The 23,372-nt window shown below is 46.9% G+C and overlaps 1 protein-coding gene across 2 annotated transcripts in view; it reads left to right on the top strand.

Moving 5' to 3' along the window:
* Nucleotides 1-23,372, top strand: part of LOC140187804 (phosphorylase b kinase gamma catalytic chain, skeletal muscle/heart isoform-like) — a 79,826-nt gene that overhangs the window by 43,117 nt on the left and 13,337 nt on the right. For both annotated transcript variants that reach the window (XM_072243570.1, XM_072243571.1), the window contains exons 6-9: nt 3,595-3,758; nt 4,781-4,871; nt 11,338-11,491; nt 20,768-20,893. In XM_072243570.1, coding sequence (XP_072099671.1) covers nt 3,595-3,758; nt 4,781-4,871; nt 11,338-11,491; nt 20,768-20,893 — 535 coding nt within the window. The remainder of the gene's footprint in view (nt 1-3,594; nt 3,759-4,780; nt 4,872-11,337; nt 11,492-20,767; nt 20,894-23,372) is intronic.

The raw sequence follows: 23,372 nt of genomic DNA, 5'->3' as shown, positions 1-23,372 counted from the left end.
AGGTCTGGACTCTGACTTGGCCACTCCAGGACATTAATTTTGTTGTTTTTAAGCCATTCCTGTGTAGCTTTGGCTTTATGCTTGGGGTCATTGTCTTGCTGGAAAACAAATCTTCTCCCAAGTTGCAGTTCTCTTGCAGACTGCATCAGGTTTTCCTCCAGGATTTCCCTGTATCTTGCTGTATTCATTTTACCCTCTACCTTCACAAGCTTTCCAGGGCCTGCTGCAGTGAAGCATCCCCACAGCATGATGCAGCCACCACCATGCTTCACGGTAGGGATGGTGTGTTTTTGTTGATGTGCAGTGTTTGGCCTATGCCAAACACGTGTTTAATTTGATGGCCAAAAAGCTCAATTTTGGTTTCACAGACTGTAGAACCTTCTTCCAGTTGACTTCATAGTCTCCCACATGCCTTCTGGCAAACTCTAGCCAAGATTTCATGAGATTTTTTTCAACAGTGGCTTTCTCTTTGCCACTCTCTCTTAAAGCTACAACTGGTGAAGCACCCAGGCAACAGTTGTTGTACGTGCGGACTCTCCCATCTCAGCCACTGAAGCTTGTAACTCCTCCCAAGTTGTCATAGGTCTCTTGGTGGCCTCCCTCACTAGTCCCCTTCTTGCACGGTCACTCAGTTTTTGAGGATGTCCTGCTCTAGGCAGATTTACAACTGTGCAATATTCTTTCCATTTCTTGATGATTGACTTAACTTAAGGGATATTCAGTGACGTGGAAATTTTCTTGTATCCTAACTCCTAACTTGTGCTTTTCAATAACCTTTTTTGGTGGAGTTAATTGGAATGTTCTTTTGTCATCCTGGTGTAGTTTTTGCCTGGATTCTGACTCACTAGCAGTTGGACCTTCCAGATACAGGTGTATTTTTACTACAATCAATTGTAACACCTTGACTGCACACAGTGATCTCCATTGAACTAATTCTGTGACTTCTAAAACCAAACTGGCTGCACCAGTGACGATTTGGTGTGTTATATTAAAGGAGGTGAATACTTAAGCAATCAATTATTTTGTGTGTTATATTTGTAATTAATTTAGATCACTTTGTAGAGATCTGTTTTCACTTTGACATGAAAAAGTCTTTTTCTGTTGATCAATGTAAAAAAAAATAGACAATATACAATAGGTGCAGAAGTAGACCATTTGGTCCTTCGAGCCTGCACCGCCATTCTGAGATCATGGCTGATCATCTACTATCAATACCCGGTTCCTGCCTTGTCCCCATAACCCCTGATTCCCCTATCCATAAGATACCTATCTGGCTCCTTCTTGAAAGCATCCAGAGAATTGGCCTCCACTGCCTTCTGAGGCAAAAAGGCCAAATTAAATCCACTGTGATTCAATGTTGTAAAAGACTAAAGCATGTAAACTTCCAAGGGAAGTGAATACTTGTTTTGGCATTGTAACTCAAGTCCTCCAGACCTGTCAACATCCTTGTAAATATTTTCTGTACTCTTTCAAACTTATTTACTCTTTTCCAGTAGGTAGGTGACCAAAACTGTGCACAATACTCCAAATTAGGTCTCACCAATGTCTTATACAACTTCAGACATCCCACCTCTTCCGGAACTTCCAGGAGTCTCCCGCACATTAATAGTGGCTCCCTGATGCCCGCAAATTATATACATTGTCACGGAAATCAATTTTTTTGAGAGTGAGCGAGAGAGAAAGCAAACAAGAGCGCACGAGCGACCACGAGAGAGAGAGAAAGCAAGCAAGAGCGCGCCATGGCAGAGTGTTCCAAAAAAATATAAAACGTACTTCACCCCAGACTACACTAAAGTGTACCCCTACCTAATAGGGGTCAAAATAATGACAGTGTTGCTCGCTGCACTGTTTGCAACAGTGACTTTTCTATTGCCCGTGGTGGGTTAAGACTGTAAAAGGCATGTTGAGATGAGTTTAACAGGTGTCATTCGTTCATTAGCATAGCTAACGTTATTTAAACTAGCTGGCTGGCTGCTAAGGAGCTACTCTGTTGCAGACATCCCACCTCTCCCAGCAGTTCTGGGGGTCTCCCGCAAATTGATGGTGCTACCTCCCTGAAATGAGTTTTTGCAGGGTGGGATGTCTGCAACTTAGGGCCCTCTAAATACTGCCTGAGCAAACTTTACTGAACACACTGAATACAATCCCAATGTTTGGAAATTTAAAATGGGATTGCCTTTTAATTGCTCTCTGAAATGGCCCAGAATTCCTCTCAGTTCATGAGCAAATAGGCTGGTTTTACCAATGGCACAGATCCCAAGCCCCAAGAAAATCAACTGACTCACCCAGCCAGAGTTGGAGTGTGGAACTCTTTGCTTGGGCAAATGGTGTTGAAATCCTCTGCACGTTGCTGGAAGACAGTTGTAGGGCAGTAACTCCACACTTGGTCAGTGTAGACACAGTGAATCATTTACCCTCCCTCCTCCAAATTCCACGTGACCAATGTCCCTGCCCCAGCTTCAGTCCCCAGAACAATATGCAGAAGCACCTCTCTCTCTTGTTGGCCTGGCTGTACATATAACCATATAACAATTACAGCACAGAAACAGGCCATCTTGGCCCTTCTAGTCCTTGCCAAACGCTTACTCTCACCTAGTCCCACCGACCTGCACTCAGCCCATAACTCTCCATTCCTTTCCTGTCCATATAGCTATCCAATTTTACTTTAAATGACAACATCGAACCTGCCTCAACCACTTCTGCTGGAAGCTCGTTCCACACAACCACCACTCTGAGTAAAGAAGTTTCCCCTCGTGTTACCCCTAAACTTTTGCCCCCTAACTCTCAACTCATGTCCTCTTGTTTGAAACATAGGACAGCACAACGTAGGAACACAATGGTTGTGCCAAACACGATGACATCGTCCACGTACTCCATTCCCTGTACATTCATGTGTCTGACTAAAACCCTCTCAGACACTTCTATTGTATCTGCCTCCATCCATTATATTCCAGGCACCACCACCCTCTGTGCACCTCACATCTCCTTTGTACTTGTCCCTCTCTCACCTTAGATGCATGGCCTGTAGTATTTGACATGGAATTAACAGCCTGCCCGTGGCCTCATTTCCTTGTACCCTGTTTCTCACTCGATGTTAGGGATTTGCTGGCCCTTTATCGCTGTACAAAGGCAAGTGTGTACATCTTTTCATGTTGTGTTTCTCAGGCGAGGTGATCAGTACTCTGGCCCCTCAGTTCTACCCACTTGGGCTCATTGCCCTATTGATCCACTGTTCCCGTGGTTGCAGTTATTTCCTTGACTGTTCCCAGAATCCTTCTCTTTACTGGGTACCTGTAGCTGCTGCTCGTCCTCCTCTTTAAACCATGTTTTACAACTGGCAGTGATCTCAAGAGCTTCTGTTCTCCCCCCTTGGCCATGTCTCCTAGACCGGAACCATCTCTAGGATTCGACCTGCTGTGACGCTTACCACTGCGGGAGCTGGAATCTGGGATTGGTCTCAGTGGCGGACGTCTCTGATCCTGTAGAGCAGATTGCTGAGATTCCCTGGGCCAGTGAGGATCAGAGGCTTTGGGGGAGGGTTGGGTGAGGTGGAACACATTGACATAATTAAAGAGTACTCCTTCCTCCTTCCAGAAGCATCATGCGAGCATTGCTGGAGGTCGTTCAGTTTCTCCACTCCAAGAACATTGTGCACCGTGATCTGAAACCTGAAAATATCCTTCTGGACGATGACATGAAGATAAAGCTGTCGGACTTTGGGTTTGCCCTACAACTGTCCCAGGGGGAGAAGCTGCGAGGTGAGATGTTTCTGTGTGGGCCGCAGCCTTAATATCCCAACCTTGACCCAGCTCTGCTCATTTGGTGAACCGAGACACAATCATTCAGTAACCTTCCAGGAAAGGAGAGGTTAGAGGGAAAGAAATCATGGGCTGTGAGGGTAAGAGATGAGAGGAGTGAGAGAGAGTGGAAGAATGGCGGTGATGTGAGAGGCTGTGAGATGATGAGGCCAGCTGAGAGCAGGGGCTGAAGGATCGAGTGACCAGTGAAATGGGCACCTCGTGTTGTGTAAGATGTGTATGTGCACCCAACCCTCAGAACCTTTGTGTAACTGCATCACACCCTCCCGAGTCATGGTGTAACTACAGGTACTACAGGTGGCACATCAGCCTGGAAAACTGGCAGAGCACTGCCTGTATTAGCACTATGCTCTGGCTTTCTTTCCTACTGACCACTCAAACTCTAAACAGCAATCTTCTGGGACCGGAGGGCCAGAGATGGCTTGCCCTGGGGTAGGGGCCTGCCTGGATGTGTGAGTTGCTGGGAAAGGGTCTTATTTTGCTGTTGCCTTGATTTGTATTGTTGCTGCTGGTGTGGATGCTGCAAGAATGTGCTGGGGCAGTCCGCAAGTGTCGATACACATTCTGGCACCAACATAACATTCCCACAATGTTCCACAAAACAACACAAGCAGCAACAAAACGAATCTTACACAACACGAGGTGCCATTTCACTGCCTATTAGTAACTCATACAATATTGTCTATAAGATTGAGCTGCCCTTCAGATTACAGTATGGCAGTAGATTAGTGTCATAGCCATGAAGCACGGAAGCAGGGCGGTCAGTCCACCATGGGCATGCCGAACAATGGGTTCCTACCCCTATTAATCCCACCTCCCTGTACTTGGCTCACAACTTGAATGGTCTAGACACCTGGGTGCGCTGGTTGTTAATGCAAATGACCCTGTTCACTGTATGTTTCCATGTATCATGCCTGTGATAAATAAATTAATCTGAATCTTTCTGCTTTTGTTTCATGCAGAATTATGTGGGACTCCAGGCTACCTGGCTCCAGAAATCATCATGTGCTCTATGGATGAAACCCACGCTGGATATGGCAAAGAAGTGGATTTGTAAGTTAAAGTTCAAGTGTATTGTCATCTGACCGTACATATATACAACGAAACAAAACAACGTTCCCCTGGACAACGGTGCACCCACAATACATATATCACACGCAGCACATAAAACTAAATATTATCACAAGTAAGTTAATAAAATCTAATTCAAAAATGCATGTGATGTATGCAGCACCGGGAAACAGTCCAGTAAGCACCAAACAGCTCGTTGTCCTAGTGACATTACCTCAGTGGCGGCAGGGTATTCATTAGTCTCACAGTCTGAGGAAAGAAGCTGCTACCTCCTCTGGCAGACCTAGTCCTGATGCTCCTGTATTTCCTTCCTGACTGTAGTGGGTCAAGACATTATGCAATGGATGGTGGGGGTCCTCAACAATTCTTTGGGGTCTTCATATACAAGCTCCCAGTAAATATCACAAATAGGGAGAGGAAAACCACAAGGTTTTTACTATCCTTTGTAGGGTCTTATGGTCTGATGCCTTGCAGCTTTTGTACCATTCACTGACGCAGCCAGACAGGACACTGTCGGTGGTGCTCTTGTAGAAAGTTGTTGGAATGGGAGTCCTGCATGCTTCAATCTCCTCAAAGTATAGACGTTGCTGTGCCTTCTAGACTAATGAAGAGGTGTGGTGGGTCCAGGTTAGATCAAACAGTATGTGCACACCAAGAAACTTTGTGCTCTTCACTCCCTCCGCAGCAGAGCCATTGTTGTGTGATGGAGTGTGGTCAACCTGTGCCTCCCTGAAGTCCACAATCATTTCTTTATTTGCCATGTTGAGACTCATTGTCTTCTCACACCATTTGACAAGCCTGTATGCCAACTCATCATTGTTGCCGATGAGACCAGCCACCGTTGGATCATCAGTGAATTTAATGATGTGGTTTGAGCTGGCTCAGACAGTGCAGCTGCGAGTCACCAGCATGAACAGCAATCAGCTGAGCCAGTACTCAGTGAGATGGAACTTGAGATATTGCTGCCAAATTGGACTGACTGGGGTCCTTCAAAGTTCAAAGTAAAATTTTATCAAAGTACATATATGTCACCATAGACACCCTGAGATTCATTTTCTTATGGGCATTCATAATAAATAGAAGAAACAGAATAGGATCAATGGAAGACCAAACCCAACAGGGCAGACAACAACTAATGTGCAGAAAACAACAAAAGCAAATGCAAAAATAAATAATAATAATAATAAATACATAAAAACAAACAAATAAATAAGGAAGCAAACAATAAATCTCGAGATATGCGATGAAGAGTTCTTGAAAGTGAATTCTTAGGGTGTGCAAACAGTTCAGTGATAGGATAAGTGAAGCTAAGTGAAGTTATCCTCTCTAGTTCAAGAGCCTGATGGTTGAAGGATGATCTTGAACCTGGTGGTGTGGTCCTGAAGCTCCTGATGGCAGTGAGAAGAGAGCATGGTCTGGGTGGAGGGTGTCCCTGGTGATGGATGCTGCTTTCGTGCAACAGTGCTCCGTGTGGATGTGCTGAATGTTGGTGGACCTTACCACTCATGGACTATTACTTTTTGTAGGGTTTTCCATCCTACGGCATTGGTATTTCTGTGATAGACCCTGTCAATATACTCTCCACCACACATCTATAGAAGTTTGTCAAAGTTTTAGATGACAAGCCAAATCTTCGCAAACTTCTAAGAAAGTAGAGGTGCTGCTGTGCTTTCTTCATAATGGTGCCTGCATTCTGGGCCGAGGACAAATCCTCTGATATGACAACACCGTGGAGTTCAAAGTTGCTAACCCTCTCCATATCTGATGAGTTCATGGACCTCTGGTTTCCTCCTCCTGAAGTTAACAATCACCTCCTTGGTCTTGCAGACATTGAGTAAGAGGTTGTGTAATAACACCAATCAGCCAGATTTTCAATCTCCCCTTTTTATGCTGATTCGTCACCACCTTTGAATTGTCCAACAACAGTGGTGTCACCAGCAAACTTAAATGTGGCATTGGAGCTGTGCTTAACCTCACAGTCATAAGTGTAAAGTGAGTCGAGCAGGGGGCTAAGCACACAGCCTGGTAGTGCACCTGTGCTGATGGAGATTGTGGAGGAGATGTTGTTGCCAATCTGAACTAACTGAGTTCTCCAAGTGAGGAAATTGAGGATCCAATTGCACAAGGAAGTATTAAGGCCAAGGTCTTGAAGCTTATTGATTAATTTTGAAGGGGTTGATGGTATTGAACGCTGAGCTGTAGTTACTAAAGAGCATCCTGATGGGTGTTGAGTCCCAACGAGGACAGTTTACCCACCAGCCTCTGAGGGATGATCATGTTCAACACCAAGCTGAAGTTGACAAACTACATCCTGGTGCGTGAGGCATTGTTTTCTAGGGATGGATGGCCAAGGCTATGGTATCATTGTGTGTTTATACTCAACGCACAATGAGCTACTAAAATCAGGTTACTTGCTTTGTCTGCATGCTCCCTATGGAAACGTCTGGCATTGATGTTACAGGGACAGATATACTCTTGCCTTTGACTTTCCTACTAATCACCAGCACAGCTCTGTAAGTCATTCAAACGTCTGCGTCAGCTGTTTTTAGTGCTCAGAAATTTCCAGTTAGGTTTTGAATAAAATATATTAGGTTGATTCAATAAATATTTTGTGGCTTTTATCAACTTTGTCCGAGTGTTTACTTGAAGGCTTTTGCCATTGCTGTGAAGTCTTTGCCACTGTAATTAGGGAGACGAGAGAGACTGTAGGTCCTACACCCGACACTGAGTCCTCCAGCAGTTTGTTCTTTTGCTTAACCTGGCCTGTGCAGTCTGCACATCCCTTTTCCCAGGAACATAAAACATTGTACAGGTGCTGGAACCCTTGAACAAATGCTGGAGGAACTCAGCGAGTCAGGCAGCTTCTGTGGATGGGAGTAAACAGTCGATGTTTTGGGATGAGACCCTTCATCTGGAAATGAAGGGGTTAGAAGCCAGAATAAGAAGGGGGGAATTAAGTAAGAGGCTGGGATGTGATAGGTGGAAGAAAAAGGAATCTTACAGGAGAGGACAGTGGACCATGGAAGAAAGGGAAGAGGTGAGGAACCAGAGTGAGCTGATGAGCAGATGAGGAGCGGGTGAGAGGACCAGGATGGGGAATGGAAAAAGAGAGGAGAGGGAGTGGGCAAACATACCAGAAGTTAGAGATATCGATGTTCACGCCATCAGTTGGAGACTATCCAGATAGAATATGAGGAGTTGCTCCTCCAATTTGAATATGGCCTCATCTTAGTTAGAGGAGGCCATGTCAAAATGGGAAGTCAAGTTGAAATGGATGGTGACAGCCATCAGCTGTTCTGATGGAGTGTTTGCTGCAGAAAAGTCCTTCACGTTTTATTTGTTAAAATTATTTGAAGGAATGTAAGAGTTTTATTCATACAGACTTTTTTTTTAAAGCTGTCAAACTATTGAGAAAGCAGAGCTGTCAACACCAAGAATCAAAGGATGTTACACGCCACCACCAAACCTATGCTGCCCTGTTGTGGGGCCTCTGTCACTCCCATTCCTCCCTCAGCTCATGCCCCACAGCCCAGCAAGCCAACTGCATGTTCCCCTTTAGAGGTGCTGAGAACTGTTGCCACCACCCTACGGGCAGTGAGTTCCACGGCAACCCCACACTGCAGATAAAACCCTCGTTGACATCCCCGAAACTCGAGCCGTTCGGAATTTGTGCTCCCGTTCCTTAAACCCTCCACTCATGGCAGCCGTTTCCTTCAGTTACCCGAATTGAACCAGTTAGTAATTTTTATCCACCCCTGCTGGATTTCCTCTCAATTTTCTTTACCCAAAGGAGAATAACCCCACTACTCCAATCTAACTGTGGCCAGAAACTCCTTCACCTTTGGAACCATTCTGGTAGAGTTACACCCTGTCGCAGAAGTGAACAGGAAGGGGGTTTAGCCTACAAATGCAACTATTTTTAATACCTCCCTCTTTCTGTAGTTTATGATCCCAGAATCCCATAAATGCTTCATTAAGCAATCTCTCAACCATATTCAATTAATATTGCATGTGTACACCCCGATCCTTCTGTGTAGAACTTTTATTCATGTTCTATAGATTAGGGAGTAAGCGAGGGCTTTTCCTTTTGGAACGAAGGAGGGTGAGAGATGACGTGATAGTAGTGTAAAAGAGACATTGGTAGAGTGCATAGCCAGCACTATTTCCGAGGGTGGAAATGGTTAATGCAAGAGGGCATAATTTTAGGCGATTGGAGGAAAGTTTTGGGGAGGGTGTTGTCAGAGGTAAATCTTTTATACAGAGAGTGGTAGGTGCATGGAGTGCACTGCCGAGCTTGGTGGTAGAAGCAGATACATTAAGGACCATAAGACATAGGAGTAGAATTAGGACATTTAAGAGACTCTTAGATGGGCACATGGATGAAAGAAAGATGGAGGGTTAAGTAGAAGGAAAGAGTTAGATTGATCTTGGAGTAGGTTAATAGGTTGGCACAACATTGTGGGCTGAAGGGCCTGTACTGTTTCCATGTTGCTGGCAAGTCCATCCCTGACTGCCCTTGACTTGCCGGCCATTTCAGAGTGCTGTGTCTGGAGTCGCACACAGACCAGGCCAGGTGAGGACAGACATTTAGTGAACAGATTGAGTTTTTATGTCAGTCTGGTAGGTTTCTGGTCACTTTTACAAATAACTTACCCAAACGCTGTTGTGGGCTTTGAACTTGTGTTTGTGGACCGTTTGTCTACCACCACCTTCACCTCTGTATCGTGTTTGCTTTGCTCCTTCCACCACCTTCACACAGACTGCCTGCAATCTACCATCTCCCACTGCTCCCCCATTTTATCTCAGCTCCACCATCGATGTCATTTACAGGTTTTGAAATTGTCCCTAAACCCCCAAGTCATTAATATGTAGGTAGCCCTGACCCTGACCCCAAGGAGCACCTCAGTCTGCCATCACCACTTACTCAATTTCACAGATCTCAACTTTTTCACCCGAGTTTTCTGAGGGACTTCAAAACTCTATTAGGACCACAACCATGGCCTTGCTTTAATCAATCTCTCTGTAGTCTCTTAAAAATAATCCAACCAGGAGAGTCAAACCTGATTTCTCTTTAACTAATCCATACTGGCTCTGCTTAATTAACTCAAAGCTCCCAGCAGTGATATTGTAGTTGCTTGATATATTTCTACTGCCCCTTTTGAACAAAGCAATCATATTTGCCATTCTCCGTTCCCCTAGCACCACTCCTGCACCCAGGCTATGGCAAACTCTCCTGCAATGTCCGCACCTCCTCCCCTCCTCCAGGGGTACTCTGACCCAGACCAGCTGAGAACCATGTCCTCCTTCCTCCACTGACAGTGGGTTATACGTAGCTTTGACTTCCTTAGTAAAGACTGATGAATGTTTGGCCCCCCTCTCTGTCTATCGGAGGGTAAACCTTGCTCCATAGTAAGTCTTACTCAACCTTTCCCTATCCACTTTATTTGTTCTGGAAGCTTTTTATGATAACAAGTTTTCTGTGTCTGCCTTACTTTCTTATTCACCTTCTCTGGCAGTTTTTAATGTTTTGTCAGATTATATCTTAAATTATTCACATAGTTTGTAAACGAACTTGCTTTGTTTCATTCCATTCCTTGTCACTGCTGATCAGGAAGCTCTCTTTTGGCTTCCTTTATCTCCTCCCCTTGGAGGACACACCCAGCCTGTGCCCGAATCATAGTTCAATCCTTCCAAAAGATGCCTTCACTGGAGTCCAAGCCCGAGCCCGAGCCCTGTGGAAATACCGCTTTGTGGAACCTGTCCTTGTGGAACCCACTTTCTGTGGAAATGGCTCTCCTTCACACGGCTGGGGCTGATTCTCTCCCAGCACTGAAATGTTAACTCCCTCTGCCTGATTCCAGCATTTCCTGCTTCTGCTTCAGATTTCTAGCTCCGCGCTGATCCGTTTGGAACTTGCCTTCTGTCACACCTCCCTGTATCGGTGCCAACTAACACTTGCCCTTTCTAAAATTTAGTTGCCCAGGAGAGTTGTACTCAATGCTTTAGTCCCCTGACACGTGTCTGGTCATCTCTGCTCACTATAAACTTGAGATGATCCAGAACTCAGGTCCCATTTAATACAAGGCAATTAACCTGCAATCTGCATCACTGGTTTCCAATGTCTACATAGCTTCACCTCTCACCTTTGCTGGAACTTCCTTAAACACATAATCTTTCTAGTTATCGAAGATGCATAGGTGTTTTGCTCTGGAGTTCTCTCCCTAAACCTCCCTCCTGTTTTCTCTTTAATCGCTCTTTACTGCAACCTTTGATCATTCTTGCTAATATCTCCTGATGTGGAAAGGTGGTACTTTAGTATTCCCGCCCGGCAGCATGTTATGGGTGTGGTTGGGGATTGTACAGTGTAACTTTGGACCCACGCACAGAAATCAAGGGTCGTTGCTGCAGTGAGGCAGACTTGTGCGTGATGTTGTTTCTGTGTGTGCAGGTGGAGCTGTGGAGTGATTATGTACACGTTGCTGAGCGGCTCCCCACCGTTCTGGCACAGGAAGCAGATGCTGATGCTCAGAATGATCATGGAGGGAAATTACAATTTCAATTCCCTGGAATGGCAAGACCGGTCAGACACTGTCAAGGACTTGGTATGTATTTTGGCTATCAAATTACGAAACTGCATTAATGCTTACCTCCTATCATACACAGGAGCATGAAGTGATGAACGTACATTCCAACAGGCCTTTTATTAGCAGCACAAGATTGTTCCAAGTATTCATGAATGCACTGAGACATTGAGCTGGTCTCTCCCCCGGCAGTGTTACAAATATTGTGCAAGATACAAAGGCATGACACTGTGATAACATGGTTAAAGAACCCTTTGAGATGTGCAATGAGTTAGGTAAAATAAAAATGATAAATATTGCAGGGATTTATAATGTTGTAGAAATGCCGGTCAGCCTGATGATTGGAAGTACTTTAGAATTCCCCAAAAGAGGACCATGAAATTGATGAAGAAGTACAAGGTGGAATATGAGAGCAGGCTGCTGAGAGAGATAAAATGGACAGCTAGGGCAGGGGTCCCCAACCTTTTTTGTACTGCGGACAAGTTTAATATTGACTATATTCTTGTGGACCGGCCAACAGGGGCAGGTGGGGGGGGGGGGGGCGGCGGGCACTAGTGTTAATCACGACCGGAATACAGGTGATAAGTCAACTATAAGTCACTTATAAGTGGCTAATACACTCAATTTGACAAATTGAGTTCATTGAGCAGGTTGGCGATGTCACACAGATAAGTGAGTTTTGCTCTCCACTCCTTGTCACTGAAGTGTGCTGCCAGTGGTGACTTTTTTCCTGGAAGAAATCTCTGTAGCTGCTCTCTTAACTCAAAAACCCTGGCCAGGGCTCTCCCTCTTGATAGCCACCTGACTTCAGTGTGTAAGAGAAGGGATTTGTGCTCTGCATTCATTTCCTCACAAAGCTGCTCAAGCAGACATGAGTTAAGGGCTTTTGCTTTGATGTGATTGATAACTTCAACAACGTAACTCAATACGCTGTTACGATCAGGTGACATTTTTCAGCTGCCAGCATTTCCCTGTGTATGACACAGTGGCATTCAGAAGCAATCTCTTTGACTTGGGTAGTGAAACCAGACAGCCGTCCAGTCATAGCTGCAGCCCCGTCTGTGCATATTCCAACACAGAATGACCAGTCCAGTTTGCCTGACATGTAGTCATTCAAAAACCTGAATGGTTCTGCCCCAGTTGTGTTAGTTGGCAGCGGCAGTGCATATAACATACCCTCGTGCACATTGTCTTGAAATATATATCACACATAAACCTGCAGTATTGCTTTGTTCTCGACATCGGTAGACTGGTGGACCTGGATAGCGTACCATGGTGACTCATTAGGCTGTTCCAACAGCTGTGCTTCGATGTCCTCCGCTATGTCATCGATTCTCCGTGAAACTGTGGTAGCTGAAAGAGAAACCTGTGCCATCTTGTTAACTGCAGCTTCTCCCAGCAGTTCATGGCCCACGTCCTTGGCAACAGGCAGAATCAATGCTTCACCAACAGTGAAAGGCTTCTTAGCCTTAGCAATACGGCTAGCCACTAAGTACCACGCTCTCAGAGCAGCAGCATTTGTGGAGGTGGTGGCTCTCAGCACTTGCTTCTGTCCCCCTTGCTCACGTTTTTTCCGCTCAAAAAACTCAACGGTGCGTAATGACCTCGCGTGCGTTCAAGTTCAGCAGTGGGTGTGACAGGGAGTGAGGAAAGGTGCAGCTGACTCGTATTGTTTCCTATCGCCAAATGATATTGTTTCCTCGCGGCCCGGTAGCACATGCTTTGTGGCCCGGTGGTTGGGGACCACTGGGCTAGGGTTATAGATATCCAAAAAAAAAAAGAAAATAGCAGCATGCTGTGTAGGCAGCAAAGAGACAAAGACGGAATATTTTACAAGACATAGGAGCAGAACAGGCCGTTCAGTCTGCTCCACCATTTGATCATGGCTGATTCATTTCCCTCTCAACTCCATTATCCTGCCTTCTTCCCATAACCTTTCACACCCTGAGTAACCAAGAACCTATCAACCACCTTAATTACACCTGGCCTCCACAGCCACCTGTAGCAATGAATTCCACAGATTCACCACCATTATCTCTGTTCTAAAAGCAGTCCCTCTATTCAGAGGTTGTGCCTTCTGGTCCTAGACTCCCCCACCATAGGAACTATCCTTTGCACACGCACTCTATCCAGGCTTTCCGACTTTGAATAGGTTTCAGTGAGATCCCTACCACCTCATTCTACTAAATTTCAGCGAGTACAACGAGCCAGAGCCATTAATGCTCCTCATATGATGAGCCTTTTATTCTTGGAGTCATTTCCGCGAACCTCCTTTAAATCCTGGCCTTAGTGAAACCACGGTGGGAATTTAGTGGATCGTTTTGGTCTCCTTACCAAAGGATGCAGTTACCATCGGGAAACTGCAACAAAGATTCATAACTGGCTCCAGGGATCAGGCATGACAATCATGTCAGATGAGAACGCGAGTTGACAGGTGATGACAGGAAATCTAATCTAACCTTACAAAGTTGTGAAAAGGATGGACAGGCTGAATGCGGGGAGGATGGTTCCTGTGACTGAAGAGTATGGGACAGGGCACAGTTTGAAATCTAGAATGGGGGAGAGGAGAAATGTCTTCACTCAGAGGATGGTGAGCACCAATAGGAAACAGTGGGAATAAAGGTAGTAGGTGCTGGGTTTGCATGCCTGGGTACATTATGAATGAGGAGACAAACTATTTTAGAATCTGCCAACAGTGGGGAGTAGGGTTGTGAAGAAGACAGAAAGAGACTTCAGGGAAACCTAGGCAGGTGGAGGAAGCAGAGAAGCTTGGCAGATGTGGACGGATGTTAAGGAGGAAAGCAGAAAGGCAGTGTATTAACTAAATGGTGTTAGATTGGGGAGTACTCCAATAGCAGGTGCAACAATCGATGCAGAAGGCAGCAGGATGAGTACAGGGGCAGGCGTGTCTCTCTCCTGGGCATGGTGGGGCCACACGTGGAGGACTGGGTGCAGTTTTTAAACACAAGAGATTCTGCAGATTCTGGAAATCCAGAACGACAGACACAAAATGCTGGAGGAAGTCAGCACATCGGGCAGCATCTATGGAAACGAATAAACAGTCAACATTTTAGGCTGAGACCCTTCACCGGGACTGGGAAGGAAGAGGAAAGAAGCCAGAATAAGAAGGTGGGGGAGGGGAAGGAGTACCAGCTTGGAGATGACAGGTGGGACCAGGTGAAGGGGAAGGTAGCTGGGTTGGGGATGAAATGAGAAGCTTGGAGGTGACAGGTGAGGCCAGGTGAAGGGGAAGGTAGGTGGGTTGGGGATGAAGTGAGAAGCTGGGAGGTGACAGGTGAAGCCAGGTGAAGGGGAAGGTGTGTGGGTTGGGGATGAAGTGAGAAGCTGGGAGGTGACAGGTGAGGCCAGGTGTAGGGGAAGGTAGGTGGGTTGGGGATGAAGTGAGAAGCTGGGAGGTGACAGGTGAGGCCAGGTGAAGGGGAAGGTGTGTGGGTTGGGGATGAAGTGACAAGCTGGGAGGTGATAGGTGGAACATAGAAAAGGCTGAAGAAGAAGGAATCTGATAGGAGAGGACGGAGGATCATGGGAAAAGGAAAGGAGGAGGAACACCGTAGGGAGAGGTGATAGCAGGTTGAGGAGAAAAGAAGGAGCAAGAGTGGGGCTAGAATAGAGAAAGCGAAGGGGAGGCGGGCGAAATTACTGGACGTTGGAGAAATCAGTGTTCATGCCGTTAAGTTGGAGACTATCCAGATGGAGTATGCGGTTTTAAACAACCTGAGAGTGGCCTCATTGTTGCAGTAAAGGAGACCGTGGACCGATGGTACGGAATGGGAATGGTGACTGGAATTACGATGGCTGGCCAACAGGAAATCCCCACTGTTGTGGACTGAGCAAAGGTGCTCAATAAAGCAAATTTCTGTCGGGTATCACCGATGTAGAGGAGGCTGCACCAGGAATACTGTACCCGACACAGTAGATGCGGACTTGCAGGTGCAGTGTTGCCTCCCTGGAGGGATTGCTTGAGGGCTGAATGAGAGTGAGGGAGGAGGTGAATGGGCAAGATGGTGGAACTTGCAGAGAATGACCTGCTTGATGTGGAGTCCCGTGGGGTGGGAGGTAAGAATAAGAGAAACTCTATCCCTGTTATGGGGGCAGGAAGATGGGGCAAGGGCAGATGTCCTGGAAATAGAGGAGATGTAGGCGAGGGGAGCATCAATGATAGAGGAAGGGAAACCCAGTCTTTGAAGAACGAGGACATCTCCAGTGTTTTTAGAAAGGAAAGCCTCATCTTGACTAAATTACACTCTGGACTACAATCACTGCAATCCATGGCCTATAGTTTCCCTTTGGGAGTCGTGCTTTTGAACCATCTTTACCATTTGGCGTTGTTGCGGTATCCCGAAATAAATTTGAGAATGCAGAATCAGCTGCGGCAGCCATTGGTGCAGACTTCGAGCTGGATGGAAGTAGCGGAGCCCAGGCCCCAGGCTCCAGAGTGAAAAATGAACCAGTGTTTGGCAGGATACTTGGTAGTGTGGAGGAGCAGAGGGATCTCGGGGTACATGTCCACAGATCCCTGAAAGTTGCCTCACAGGTGGATAGGGCAGTTAAGAAAGCTTATGGGGTGTTAGCTTTCATAAGTCGAGGGATAGAGTTTAAGAGTTGCGATGTAATGATGCAGCTCTATAAAACTCTGGTTAGGCCACACTTGGAGTACTGTGTCCAGTTCTGGTCACCTCACTATACGAAGGATGTGGAAGCATTGGAAAGGGTACAGAGGAGATTTACCAGGATGCTGCCTGGTTTAGAGAGTATGGATTAATCTCTGATTAAGGGAGTGAGGGCTTTACTCTTTGGAGAGAAGGAGGATGAGAGGAGACATGATAGAGGTGTACAAGATAATAAGAGGAATAGATAGAGTGGATAGCCAGCGCCTCTTCCCCAGGGCACCACTGCTCAATACAAGAGGACATGGCTTTAAGGTAAGGGGTGGGAAGTTCAAGGGGGATATTAGAGGAAGGTTTTTTACTCAGAGAGTGGTTGGTGCATGGAATGTACTGCCTGAGTCAGTGGTGGAGGCAGATACACTAGTGAAGTTTAAGAGACTACTAGACAGGTATATGGAGGAATTTAAGGTGGGGGGTTATATGGGAGACAGGGTTTGAGGATCGGCACAACATTGTGGGCCGAAAGGCCTGTACTGTGCTGTACTATTCTATGTTCTATGGATACATTATGATGTACAGGAGAAGGTGAGGGGGAATGGATACATTGTGATGTGCAGGACAAGGTGAAGAGATTGGATACATTGTGATGTATAGGACAAGGTGAGGGGATTGGATACATTGTGATGTACAGGAGGATATGAGGGAGGATTGGATACAATGATCTATAGGAGAAAGCGGGGGGGGGGGTGATTAGATACATTGTAATTCACAGGACAAGGTGAGGGGAGGATTGGATACATTGTACCATACAGGACAAAGTGAGGGGTATTGGATACACTGATGTACAGGACAAGGTGAGGTGGTTTGCATACATTGTCATGTACAGGAGATGATGAGGTGAGTGGGGATTGTATAGATTGTGATGTACAGTACAAGGTGGGGGGGATTGGATACATTGTGATCTACAGGACAAAGTGAGGTGAGGGGTATTGGATACATTATGATGTATAAGACAAGATGAGGGGGGATTGGATACACTGTGATGTACAGGATAAAGTGAGGGGTAATTGGATACATTGTTACTTACGTACAGGACAAGATAAGGGGGATTGGATACACTGTGATCTATAGGACAAAGAGAGGAGCGATTGGATACATTGTGATGTACAGGAGAAGATGAGGGGCATTGGAGACATTGTGATGTACAGGAGAAGGTGGGGGGAATTGGGTACATTGTGATCTATAGGACAGAGGGGTGATGGATAAATTGCAATGTACAGGACAAGGTGAAGTGAGGGGAATTGGATACATTGTGATGTACAGGACAAAGTAAGTGAGGGGGGATTGGATATATTGTGATGTACTGCAGGAGGTGAGGGGGAATTTGATACACTGTACAGGAGATGGTGAGGTGAGGGGGGATTGGATACACTGAGATGTACAGGACAAGGTGTGGGAGGATTGGATATATTGTGAATGTACAGGAGAAGGTGAGGGGGATTTGATACATTGTATGTGTAGGACAAGGTGAGGAAGAATTGGATATATGGTGATGTACAGGAGAAGGTGAGGTGAGGGGGGATTGCATACATTGTGATGTAGAAGACAAGGAGAGGGAGATTGTATACACTGTGATGTACAGGATAAAGTGAGGGGTACAAGTTTCCCCCGCCATCCGAAGGTAGAGCGTTCCTATGAAACGGTTCGTAAGCCGAAATGTCGTAAAGCGAAGAAGCAATTACCATTTATTTATATGGGAAAATTTTGTGAGCGTTTGCAGACCCAAAAATAACCTACCAAATCATACCAAATAACACATAAAACCTAAAATAACAGTAACATATAGTAAAAGCAGGAATGATATGATAAATACACAGCCTATATACAGTAGAAATACTTTTCTACAATCATTACTGCACTGTTCTCCGTAGCGAAAATCTCACGCAAGTGATGTTGGCAAAAACACTCTCTCCAGTAACCTTTAAGCTATGAAGCTGCCAAATCATACCAAATAACACGTAAAAATACACAGCCTATATGAAGTAAAAATAATGTATGTACACTGTAGTATCACTTACCGGAATCGGCAAGACAGCGCCGAGCACACGGATGCTGGTGTGTTAGACTGAGTCGTGGCAGGTTGGGTGGTGCAGTGGCCCCCACCCTCCAGGCTGCCGGCGATACATTGCCGCGAAGCATGCAGCAGTGCAGCGGTAGCCAGGGGGCACACAGCACATCTTTAAGAAAAAAGCCGAAACAAACATACTAATTAATTAGGTGCCGCCCGGCATGTAATTAATTAGCATGTTTATTTCGGCTTTTTTCTTAAAGATGTGCTGTGTGCTCCCTGGCTACCATTGCTTTCTCCGTGAATCAGTATCTGTCCGTGGCCCAGGGGTTGGGGTGGTGGGACACTGGGGTATCATCTCGTTGCCTGTTTCCATTAGAGCAGGCAGCTCATCTTCTCCTATGACTGCCCGCCTCGATGTCGAAGGTCGAGGTTCGTCATCTGCTGTGGCTGATGTGGAAGGCTTGCTTGACTGCTGAGCCTCGCACATTTTTCTATCACACAGTTCTTTGTAAGGACTCAAACCATCTTGCAAATATCCCCTAAACCTACGTACCCTTTCAAAATTAAAGTCGTACTTTATCATTACTCATTCAGTTTCGATTGTTATCCTTTTTTCTTCCAATTGCATCAGCTCTTCATCTATCAGATCTTGGTCATGGGATGCTAAAACCTCTTCAACATCATCTTCGTCAGCTTCCACAAGCCAAACTCACTTTGACCTTACTTTGTTCACCACGATCAAAATGCTTAATTATGTCTAGTTTTACGCTAAGTGTAACACCCTTACGAGCTCTTTTAGGCTTTTCCAATACCTTAGAACTCATCTTGCAAACGGCTGCTCACAGGCTCGTGTTTAAGCAATGCCAGCGAGAATGCCGTTCCGAATCCGGGGGGGAGCGGCTGCTCGAGGTGTGCGCTGCCTTTTATCGTGCGCTGATTTTTTTGCACGCTGATTTTTTATCGCACGCTGCTTTTTTTTCGTAACAGTGAAAACACCTTCTGAAAGCGAAAACAGGGTAGTAGGTCTTTCGTAACAGTGAGGTTTCGTAAAGCGAACGTTCGAAAAGCGGGGGACACCTGTAATTGGATAGATTGTTACATAAAGGACAAGGTAAGGGAAGATTGGATACACTGTGATCTATAGGACAAAGAGAGGGGAATTGGATACATTAAGATCTATTGGACAAGGTGAGGGGGATTGGATACATTGGGATGCACAGGACTAGTTGGGGGGAATTGGATACATTGTGATGTACAGGAGGAGGTCCTGACCCGGATCTGGGCCGTACCCTCCAAATATCCAGACCTGCATCTCGGTTTTTTTGCACTACCTTACTTTCCATTTTTCTATTTTCTATTTATGATTTATAATTTAAATTTTTAATATTTACTATTGATTTGTAATCCAGGGAGCAGGAAGCACAGAATCAAATATCGCTATGATGATTGTATGTTCTAGTATCAATTGTTTGGCGACAATAACCTATAAAGTATAAAGGTGAAGGGGAATTGGATACATTATCATGTACAGGAGGAATTGAGGGTGAATTGGATACAATGTGATGTACAGGACAAGGTGAGGGGGGATTGGATACATTAAGATGTACAGAAGGAGGTGAGGGGTGATTGTATACATTGGGATGTACAGGAGAAGGTGAGGTGAAGAGGAATTGGATACTTTGTGATGTACAGGAGAAGGTGAGGGGGGATTGGGTACATTGTGATGTATAGGACTAGGTGATGGAGGATTGGATACATTGTCATGTACAGGAGAAGGTCGGGGGATTGGATACATTGTCATGTACAGGAGAGGGTGAGGGAGGATTGGATACAATGTGATCTAAGGCCTCAACTATCTCATCTCTTGTTCCCCATAGCAACCTGGATTAGATCTCATCTGGCCCTCAGAATTATCAATCCTTACCCTTCCCATTCCATCTAACATCACTTTGCCCTAACCTGCACTAGATTATTCATTACCTAACCTTGAGTCTTCTTGAATGTATATTTGGTGAATACAGATGGAAAGTATTCAGCCAGGACCTCGACCTCTCCCGCACACAGATTACCCCTTGCCCGAGGCCCAACTGTTTCCCTCCATCGGGTCTGATGTGACGGATTCCAATTGGGTGAAGCAGACACCCTATTCCCCTTCGCCTTCGATCCCTATTCCCCTTAGCCTTTGATCCGGAAACCCTATTCCCCTTCGCCTTTGATCCGGAAACCCTATTCCCCTTCGCCTTTGACCCCTATTCCCCTTCGCCTTTGATCCGTATTCCCCTTAGCCTTTGATCCGGAAACCCTATTCCCCTTCGCCTTTGACCCCTATTCCCCTTCGCCTTTGATCCCTATTCCCCTTAGCCTTTGATCCGGAAACCCTATTCCTGTTCGCCTTTGACCCCTATTCCCCTTCGCCTTTGATCCGGAAACCCTATTCCCCTTTGCCTTTGATCCAAGCATTTGCAGTGAAGGGCACCAGGTAGAGGGGAGACAGGAAAACCTTCTGCTCACCAGTGGTGGACCCAAAGAGTCCCGGGGCTGGTGCTGCTGTGCTAGAGTGTGGGCATACTGACATGTGGTTCTTTGTGCATGGATCAGATCTCCCAGATGCTGGTGGTTAACCCCGAGAGGCGTTACACTGCAGATCAGGCCCTGGCTCACCCCTTCTTCCAGCAGTACCTAGTGGAGGAGGTTCGTTACTTCAGTCCCTACAGGAAATTTAAGGTAGGCAACCACTCTGCAGTCTGCAACTCATGCTGTTATGAGGTGGGTGTGGTGGTGTTACAAGGGCACAGCAGCCACCTTGGTGTGGTTGTGTGTCTGTGGGAGGGGGTCAGTGCGGACCCAGCACACGGCTGATTCTGAAAAGCCCTGGCCAATCACTCACAGGTCCCAGTGCAGTTATGTCTAAACAGCAAGTATAAAGCCCAGGTAATAGGCTTAGTCACATCAGAACCACCTCCGCCCTACGAAACCCCGTGTGGTCGTGGCCTCACCACTTACACCCGGTGCCAGGAGCTGTATCAGGTGAACCGGAACACGGGAACCGCACTTTGGGACCACCCGTCTTCTGCAGCCAGATGGTGTTCACTGGGTCTAGCAGGAAGGGGTCCCTTTAATAACCCTACTCCCCACTCCTAATCACAGTCTGACTCCGAGCTCGAGGGGCCTCCCAGTTCCTCAGAGCCCCACCCAATCCTTACACCTCAAATAACTTCTCTGAACATAGAACATCGAAATCTACAGCATATTACAGGCTCCTCGGCCCATATTGTTGTGCCAAACCATGTAACTGACTCTAGAACCTGCCTAGAATTTCCCTACCACGTAACCCTCTATTTTTCTAAGCTCCATGTACCTATCTAAGAGGCTCATTGTATCTGCCTCCACCAGCATCGCTGACAGTCCATTCCACGCACCCACCACTCTGTGTGTGAAAAACTTACCCCTGACATCCCCTCCGTACCTACTTCCTTAAAACTATGCCCTCTCGTGTTAGCCATTTCAGCCCTGGGGAAAAAGCCTCTGACTGTCCACACGATCAATGCCTCTCATCATCTTATACACCTCTATCAGGTCACCTCTCATCCTCCATCACTCCAAGGAGAAAAGGCTGAGTTTGCTCAACTTATTCTCATGAGGCATGCTCCCCAATCCAGGCAACATCCTTGTAAATCTCCTCTGCTCTCTCTCTATAGTATCTGATCATTGTGGGTCAGGACATTGTGGGTATTTGTCACTATGGCTGTGGACTGGAGCAGTGTGCAGTAAAGGGAGCAGTGAGCAGTGCGCCAGTGAATGCAGTGTGTAGTGTGCCAGTGAAGGGAGCAGTGTGCAGTGCGCCAGTGAAGGGAGCAGTGAGCAGTGCGCCAGTGAAGGGAGCAGTGAGCAGTGCGCCAGTGAATGGAGCAGTGTGTAGTGTGCCAGTGAATGGAGCAGTGTGTAGTGTGCCAGTGAAGGGAGCAGTGTGCAGTGCGCCAGTGAAGAGAGCAGTGAGCAGTGAGCTAGTGAAGGGAGCAGTGTGTAGTGTGCCAGTGAAGGGAGCAGCGTGCAGTGCACCAGTGAAGGGAGCAGCGTGCAGTGCGCCGGTGAAGGGAGCAGTGTGCAGTGCGCTGGTGAAGGGAGCAGTGTGCAGTGTGCCAGTGAAGAGAGCAGTGAGCAGTGTGCCAGTGAAGGGAACAGTGAGCAGTGCGCCAGTGAAGGGTGCAGTGTGCTGGTGAAGGGAGCAGTGTGCAGTGCGCCAGTGAAGGGAGCAGTGTGCAGTGTGCCAGTGAAAGGGAGCAGTGTGCAGTGCGCCGGTGAAGGGAGCAGTGTGACAGTGAAGGGAGCAGTGTGCAGTGCGCTGGTGAAGGGAGCAGTGTGACAGTGAAGGGAGCAGTGTGCAGTGCGCTGGTGAAGGGAGCAGTGTGCAGTGCGACGGTGAAGGGAGCAGCGTGCAGTGCGATGGTGAAGGGAACAGTGTGCAGTGTGCCAGTGAAGGGAGCAGTGAGCAGTGCACCAGTGAAGGGAGCAGTGTGCAGTGCGCCGGTGAAGGGAGCAGTGTGCAGTACGCCGGTGAAGGGAGCAGTGTGCAGTGCGCCAGTGAAGGGAGCAGTGTGACCGTGAAAGGAGCAGTGTGCAGTACGCCAGTGAAGGGAGCAGTGAGCAGTGTGCCAGTGAAGGGAGCAGTGTGCAGTGCGCTGGTGAAGGGAGCAGTGTGCAGTGCGACGGTGAAGGGAGCAGTGTGCAGTGCGCCAGTGAAGGGAGCAGTGTGCAGTGCGCTGGTGAAGGGAGCAGTGTGCAGTGCGCCAGTGAAGGGAGCAGGGCGGCAAAGTGGAACAGACCCTTCAGCCGCTAATGACTGCTCCACGTCAGTGAAGTCACAGAACATTGTTTCCCTCAGCATCGCCATCCTGCACCAAACCCAGACCCCCACCATTGTGCTCAGTCTGTTCATCACTGGCAGTGTCACAGACCCCTGAGAATCCTGCAGTGACCACACAGCTGAAGAAACCTCTCCCCGCTGTGTGAACCCGCAGCCTCTCACCCTGAGACCGCTCTCCCCTGTCTGGACATCCCAGCTGGGAACTAACTCCCGGCTGATCGCGGCACAGGGCATCCAACTCCCCTTTGGTTCAACTAGGTCGCCAGTTCAAATCATCGAGGAAGATGACAGTACAGAGGGAAGGAGAGATGGGGGTGTCGGAGTGTGGGGAATGCAGAG

The sequence above is a fragment of the Mobula birostris genome, chromosome 25 (genome assembly GCF_030028105.1).
Source record: "Mobula birostris isolate sMobBir1 chromosome 25, sMobBir1.hap1, whole genome shotgun sequence".
NCBI classification, from domain to species: domain Eukaryota; kingdom Metazoa; phylum Chordata; class Chondrichthyes; order Myliobatiformes; family Myliobatidae; genus Mobula; species Mobula birostris.
This window is presented reverse-complemented; position numbering and strand designations above follow the sequence as displayed.